Here is an 8,163-nt window from a genome sequence, read left to right on the forward strand (position 1 = left end):
TGAAAACTAGGGTCAGAAGAGCAATAACTTGATTTCTCCCCATGCTGCTTCCCAGAGCTCCCTGATCCCCAGCTCTCAGCCCTGCAGGGAAGCATCACACAGACAGGCCTTGGCTGGGGCAGCTTCAGGTTGCAAGTGTGTTTTATTGAAGAAGCAGTGAGGAAGTTAACTGGGGGCCCCACACAAGCGTGTCTCACCCCCAAAGCCACATGGTACAAGCCTCAGGCAGGGATGCTGGTGTGGGATGGCCAAGAGCCCAACTTGAGTTATTCCCAGTGGGGCAAAGAGGAAAAAGCTCAGGAGAGTAGGGGCCATGAGGATGAGTGGGGGTGGGGGTACATCTCTATCTGGCCTCAGATGAGACCTCTTCAGAGCCATCATAGTGGACGGGCAACAGAGGGTTCCCTTTACATGCAATGATGATGTATCTCTCTTCGTTAATAGCTTTGTAACTGGAGCGCCCTTTTTTCCTGAAACACTCTGTGATGCTCATTGGGGACCTGCTCTTGTGACAGTTGTCCTGCCCATTCTTGCAGGTGATATTTGGCTCGAGGCAGACGGCCTGGACAGCCTCCACGGGCTGGTGCACAAAGGTGTTGCACTGCTTCCCTGAAATATTTCTGCTCTTCATCTCCTTTTTGCAGTAGTTGGGGCCAAAGGGGCCGTTTCCAGGGTCCATGTGCTCATTCTCAAACTTCGGCCAGGAAGGCCGGGCCCCCGCCAGCACCAGCAGCACCAGGACCATCAGTGAGAACAGGACGAGGGACTTCAGAGCCATGGTGGCTGCGCTTCCCTGGAGGCCCCACCTGGGAGAGGAGAGAGGAGGAAAAGCCGCCCCTTAGGAGAAGGACCCGGCTCCCACCTCCCACTGCTGGGCTCCGGGTTATAGGTGCCCCTTAGATCAGCAAGAAAATCACCCTTTTCCTGTGAGATTTGCCATGTAATCAGCCACTATTGTTCTCAAGAGCATTTTCTCCTGCTTGCTAGAGACACTCGATCCTCCCCTCTGTGGGTCAGCGCCAAAGTGACCAAACCCTGGCAGTCCTGTCTGTGACTACTCAGCTATTTTGATGTCAAATACCATGTGTACCCCATGCTCAACCGCCTCCTTACAGGATCCTTTCACATAAACCATGAGCTGCCCTGACACTCAGGGTCAGGTTGACAGACCCTGCTGTCCTCCAGCTCAAGGAGACTCAGCCCAGTGCCTGAAAGCAGAATTTGTTGTGTTCCTTAGAGAGATGCTTTCCTTTCCTAACTAAGGGCTGCTCTTCCCCCAGCCCCATAGGGTCTCTTTGCAGCTGGCAAGCTCTAGACCCTGCCCCTGGCTGTGCCTGGCCCAAGCTGTCTCAGTGCTGGCCTCTCCCCTCCTGCTCCTGCCTCTCCACCCTCAAGTAGAAGCAGGTCCAGAGTCCACCTGGTGGACACTCACCTAGTTTGGTCACCGGGAGAGAACGGAGTCCAGTTTCTTCAGTTCTGGTGTCTCTGGGATTCAGATCTTATAGAGACTACAAGGGGCGTGGCTTCTAAGAGTGGGAGGAGCATCTGAGGTTCATTCCAAGGAAGAGGAGGACAATGCCAAAAGGTGGGAGTTTGTCCATTCTTCCCTCTGCTGGGAGGGTCCTCTCTCCCACGTAGATCATCTGTTTGCTGGTTCTCCAGGAGGAACAGGAAGTTCACACAGCATTGATGTCTGAACCCTAACCTAGTCCTGGTTTTCTTTTGGTGACCATTTTCAAGTAATATTCCTTGGAGTTAACAAAGGGCATGTAACTTGTGATCTCAGGGGAGTGGGGGATGGAAGTGTCTCTCTGCCCAGGAATCCTGGAACAGCTTGGACTGGAATCCACATCTCCCCATAGTAGTTTTCCTGGAGACAGAGGGGAAAGAGAGGTGTCCAGGTGTGCCCACATAGAAAACTTCCCCATTCTGGAGAAATAGGGAGGACTGCCTGAACCAGGAAGAGAAGGAAGCTTCTGTTTTTGCAATGGGCCTCACCAGTCCTGGCCACTTCCTGCCCACTTTTCACCCCCAATACAGAAGGTTGGAAATTTTTGTTGGCAGTTTTACTACAGTGACTACTACTGTAGTTTTACTACAGTTTTGCTACAGGGCAAAGTAGAGGAAATAAAATAAACTCTAAATCCCTTTTGGAGAAAAAATAGAGAGCATCTGATTTCTTCCAACCTAGACAGAGAATTATTTGTTTTAGTTTGATGTTTTTTACTGAGTGACAATTTAAATAACTCAGACATAAATATAGAAAAAAAATTTCTGTTCTCTGGATTTAGATAGTCTCAGTCCAAATTCTGATGTGGCACCTTAAGAGCAGGGCAAATTATATAATTTAATTTCCCTCTTCCTCAGTTGCTTCATCTCTAAGAATCAAATGTTCATATGAACCTTTTTTACTAGGAGAAAATAAAGCAGACACAAACGCTTATAGCAGTGCCTAAAGCATCAATGTATGTAACTAGTGAATGTTAATTTGTGGGTGGTGGAAAATTCCCTAAGAAGTGGGTTAAACAACAGTGGACTGAGCCTTCTGAGATGCTGCCTACACAGGTGCAGTCTAGGGACATCACACTTGCTTTGCTCAAAACCTGAGTTGTAATTAGTTTTTGAAGCTCTGGGAAGAGAAGAGAGAACTGCTGGGAAAAACAGAATGCTTTAAATGGATTTTTTTATTATTTTGAGATGATAACCTAGAAATCTGTAAAGTCAACATTATTTTCTTATATGCATGGATTTGGATATGGACGTGGGGCCAGGGAAGACCTGGTGGGATGAATTTTAGTTTCATGCTCCTGTCTCCCCCACAACCCCAGCATCTACTCAGGTTTTGTCTGTTCTTAGTCTTCAGTAGTATTCATATCTTTTTGTTTTTGTTTCTGTTTTTACAGATAGTTCTGTTACAGGGCAACCCTGCTCTAAAACGTGTTGCCTGACTATGGGTCCTCACTTGCGCACTTAAAGGGACTTACACTGCAGGCACACACAAAAGATTAACAAAAGGTTTATTTACAAGGGAAAGGGAATGAGGAAATGTACAACTCAGGGAGAAAAGAGGAGATAAAGTCTTAAATGTGTTCTATCCTTTCCGCTGACCTGGAATCCCAAATGACCTGCTGAGACTAAACCTGCCTGGCCAAGAGCATGAGCCAAGTGTCTAAGATCCCATTATCATGGCTGGTTTTTATTTACAAGCAGAGAAAATGGCTGCTTAACTCTGCCCTTAGGTCCTCGCAACTTCCCTTTGGGGGTCATGGGATTTGTAATTCCCAGTGTCTTGAAGGAGTAGGGGTGGCATCCACAAAGCCTGTATGGAGTTGCTCAGGACATCCTTTCCCCCTAATACTTCCGTTTTGTTAGCACTGTCACCCCTTGACTCCTTCCAGAGTTGACTGGGGTCCTTTTTACCTTGTTTTCATTAGACCTATTTCTAATAGCATTTCTGAACTTTTCCACAACCTCCAAGCAAAGAGGAAGGAATAGCTTCATGCCATTCTGCAGAATTTATCTGGATCTTCAGAGGAAGTGCTGGTGAAGGGAGAACCGGGCCGGGGCCAGCGAAGAGCTTTCCATGAGAACAATTTCCTTTGGCCCTCTGGTGATATTCGGTGCATCCTTGTTTGTCTCTCTCAGAAATTAACTCAGTATCTGTTTCTTCAAATATAGGGTCTTGTTTAAAAGTTCTGGAGGGTGGAAAGTCCAAACGCATGTTACCAGCAGCTGGGTCTGGCAAGGGCACATTTCCCGGTCATAGACAGCCTCTCCTCATGGGGTCCTCACGTGGTAGAAGGCTGGTTTCCTTTCTTTTTCTGGTGTTGGCAGAACACCTTCCTACCTACTTTGATATCTGTTCAGGGATTTGTGATTTAACTAACAAAAGACAAATTAATAAAATAGACCAAGTTTCTTATACATACAGAGAGCACATACACGCAAAAAATGGTTCCCTGAAAGGGTAAAGATAAGGATGTATACAGCAGATTAACAGAGAATGGAAGTGCAAGAATAGGAACTCTGTAAGATGCAAATGTGTGTTTTTGTTTATCTGGTAAGTTAAATGAGCTCTTAGGGGAAGAAATGGGAGGTAAGACAGTTGTGAGGTTGATTCACAGGGATGAGTGATATGACTTCTTCTTGGCCATAAAACTTCCCCCCAGAAGAGATTCACTGCAGCTTTGCCCTCAAAGAGGTTTCTTCTATTCAGATAAGGGGAAGCTGTAAAAAAGCTTCTTTGCTGGGCCTCCCCCGTGGTGCAGCGGTTGAGCACTGGGTTGTGAAGCTGCCCGCAGCCTCTACAGCACCGGTTTGATCCCCAGCCACGGGGGCGAGGGTCCCACATGGTGTGCAGACCTCTCCTGCTGCCCACTGCTCCCCTCAGCAGTGTACTTCATGAGTCTGCCTGCTCTGCTTGCCCCTCAGGCTCTGGTGAATTCTCTCACTCTCCCTTGCTTCTGACTGTACCCAGTGCTTGTGTAAATAAATAAATAAATCTTTAAAAAAAAAAAAAGGAAAAAAAAAGCTTCTTTGCTGACTCTTAATGGCTTCAATTTAAAATAATTTTTATATCAACTTAGGGACCCAACTAAGTAAGGCCTCACAGAGGTCAGTTTCTAATTTGTCCGTTATTCACTAAAGAGTGGGTACACAGAGATAACTAAGGCTCAGGGCCTGCCCTCAGGTGCCTGGGGGCACAGATTGTCAGTCAGGCCAGTACCAACCAGGTGCTGGGTATGGCTGCGGGAAAGAAATCATTCTTTTGGCAACTTTGTAGTGAGAGACAAATTCCAGGCATTGGTCCAGCAAGATAGCAGACTCATGGTTCAGGTATGAACAGGCCTGTGTGACTCAGAGAAGGTATTTCAACATTGTCCTTCCCAGGGCATCCCTCACTATAAGGGGGCATTGTGCCTGTATGTGGCCAATCTTTGGGATTTTAATCTACCTACACGTGAGCCATCAAACCTCATACATATTATCCTGGCCCTTGAGTCCATTGCAAAGGTGCATCCCCCCCTTGTTTCAGGGTAATAGAGTCTGTGGAACTTGCTGATGCTTCTGCTGAACTAAGTCTAGGCTCCAAGTGGAGTTCATGCTACATCCTGTCTAAGACACTACTCCTAACTGCAAACAGACACATTCAGCACTGACTAGCCCCTTAGGGTGTTCTGCCTCTCTCCCTCTCACATACTATTCACTTGTCCTCTCCTGGTCCTCCTGGAGGGAAGGGAGCCTCATGATCACCGTATCTCAGGCAGAGAACTCTTCCTCACTCAGATTTATTAGATTCCTAATGAGAAACCTGATCAATGTTACTTGTAGATAGTATAACCATATGACCAAGGGGTACCCCAAACTGCTAGTGGGTGTGCGTTCTAAGGCTTCTGACCATCTGCGTGGAAAAAAGCGAGCAAAACATATCTTAGTGTGAAATATCTTTAATAAATTTGTTGTGCATAGAGACAAATAATAAAACTACTAGTAAAGACTAATAAAACTCCAAGTGTTACCCATCCGTTAATGGATATTGCCCAGCCAAACAGTGCTTGACCCAAAGGAACACAGGTGAGGCCTAAAAGTGTGTCAAAAATCGTCATGGTGGCAGAATAATGGGTATTATCTCAATTTCTGAATTTCTTCATGAAATCCCCATCATGGGTTTAGGGTAAATGTTTTTTTTTTTTCTTCTTTTAAAAAAAAAAGATTTATTTATTTATGCATACAAGAGTTGGGGTACAGGCCAGATATGGGGGGAGGAGGTGAGAAGATTCACCAGAGACAGCACCAGGAATAGAACAGGCAAATCCAATGAAATACACTGCTGAGGGGAGCAGCAGGCGAGCCAGGAGAGGTCTGCTGTGCCATGTGGGTTGCTCCCTAGCCAGTCGGGGATAGAACTTGGGCTGCAGAGGATGCAGACTGCCCCACAGCACGTTGTTTAACCCCTTGCAAAACCAGGAAGGCCCAGGGTAAATGATTTCAAGCTTTTCTGTCCTCCCACAGTTAGGTTTGCCCTGCCTGATGGGGCACCTACAGTTGCTACATTGTTGTAAGCTGTGCTGTTTACATTTGTGGGCCATGGAAGGAGTATTGAGATAGTCAGGAGAGAGGCAGCAGAGAGAAGGGGAGAAAGAAAGCCAGAAGAGAAAGAGAGAAGCCCAGAGTGAAGACTTGCAGGGGGTTTGGGGACCTGGGGGCCTGGGGGCCTGCCAGCCTCCTGGGCCCCCGGCACCCCTGCCTGCTTCTATCTGTTTGCCACACTACATGTAAAGCTCAATAAAAGCCTGAGAAAGTCACCCAGGGCTCCAGGACTCCTCCTTTACCTGGTCTGGTCTGCTCGGATCATAGATAACCTGCTCTTTGCCCATCCTGCCCCTACGGTTACCTGTCAGAAACACAATCCTAGAAAAACTGTAAAGGAAGAAATGGCCAAGAAACAAAGCCTCTAGGGACTTTCACATCTTTAGACTGTTATCCATCTTCTATCCTCCAAGGAATTGGAATATGTTTTACTTTGAACTTCACATATATATTCCCACCTGCTATTCCTTATGGACACACAGGCAATTCTTTTAGGAACACAGAGGTCACCACTATGAATCGACCCCAGAAGGCCTGTGCATTTAGTAGGGCAGGTCTAATACTAGACCTGCCCTACTGCCTACAGACATGACAAAACATTGCAAGAGACTCATGTAGAAACCCAATCCTATCACCAACAGGTGAAGGCCACCTCAGAACAACATCTTTCTGAACAACTGTATCATCCTCTTCAGCCAAGAGATTTTACCTATTGGAAAAGACAGAAGAGACAAACTGTTCGTGAGCCTGGTTGGAAGCACCTTATCAGGCAGGACTAACGACAATGTCACAGCAGCGAAACTCCAGGGAGTCAGTCATTGGATTCACGGTGCACAACTAAAGAAGTCTCCTGCCCAGCATTTTAGATCCCCGAAGGACAGTTCCTCCAAGCAGAACCTCCCTCTCTGAAGGGGTCTCCCATGGCCCTCCATCCAAGAAACAAGGCCTTGCTTTAAATAAGTCATTTGTTTAGAAATTGTGTCAGTCTTCCAGCTCCTGCTATTCTCCTTGTGTTAGTCATCAGTGACAAGGAACAAAACTGTGCCATTCTGGCTGAGGATATCTTGTCCAGAGACAAGCCACATAAGCCACCTGGGACGAGCTAACATGGACCATCCGCGCGCACCGTCCAGTGGAAACGCCCAGGACGCGTCACACCGCCCTGCTCAGCGCCCGGGCGGGGCTCCAGCAGGAGAAAGTCACCCGAAGAGCTGACGCGATGACACCCGAAACCACCCAAATGAGCGGCCAGATTTGGCCCCAAGGAGACACTTTGCTCTTGGCACAGAAAAGGGGCGCGCTCCGGGGCGCTGCTCACTGCCCCCGCCCGGCCGCACCCCCACCCCACTGCGGGGGCTCCTCAGCGCGCCGGGCGCGTCCTTCTGCGGGGAGAGCGCGCGTCCCGGGGCGGCGCGGAGCAGGAGACAAAGCTGGGGATCCGCTCGTGGCGGGAGGGTAAGAATCTTGCGCTTTGCAACAGACCTGTTTTTGAGATATTTAAATCCCACGTGTCAGTTTTCCGTTGTTTATCTCCGGACTCAAGGAGTTTTTTAAAGATCAAGCCCCCTCAGCCTAAGGCAGCCTGAGCTCCGCGCGCAGCAAGCCCGTGGCGCCCTCTGCCGGCCAGCGCTGCGGCCGCGCCTCTGAGGAGAAGGAGGTGGAGCCGCCAGGGCGAAGCAGAGAATGGCCTGGATAAACCTTTCACGTGTTCTTGGGCTATGTTAGGTCTCTCCTCCTTCTTCTCCGTGTTGTTCCCCTTCTTTTCTGCTGCCCCTCACGCCCAGATTCTTCCCCTTAAACCTGTGAAGCCCACACTGCTCCAGGCAGCACCAAACAGCTCACAGGCCTGGTGCTCACAAGGTGGAGTTTTGTCTCCCCTGAACCAATCTAGGCTGCCCCTTAGTATAAACAAAGTTAGACACCCAGGTAACTGACCATAGGTTGTCCCTGGAGCTGCTTCTGCTTGAAGATTGGAGAGGAAGGAGCGGGAGGGGAGAGGCCAGCACAGAGACAGCTTGGCCCAGGCAGGGCCCAGCGCAGGGTATAGCTTGCCCAGCTGCGAAGAGACCCTGT

The 8,163-nt window shown here is 48.5% G+C and overlaps 1 protein-coding gene across 1 annotated transcript; it reads right to left on the bottom strand.

The window, feature by feature from the left end:
* Positions 1-343: 343 nt before the first annotated feature.
* LOC311175333 (ribonuclease pancreatic-like) lies at positions 344-778 on the bottom strand (the record flags this gene model as incomplete). The annotated part of the gene is made up of 1 exon (XM_084240226.1): positions 344-778. The coding sequence occupies one exon, from the start codon at positions 776-778 to the stop codon at positions 344-346; it is 435 nt and encodes a 144-aa protein (XP_084096352.1).
* Between the last annotated feature and the right edge of the window lie 7,385 nt (positions 779-8,163).

The sequence above is a fragment of the Talpa europaea genome, assembly GCF_964194135.1.
Source record: "Talpa europaea genome assembly, chromosome: 8".
NCBI lineage: Eukaryota > Metazoa > Chordata > Mammalia > Eulipotyphla > Talpidae > Talpa > Talpa europaea.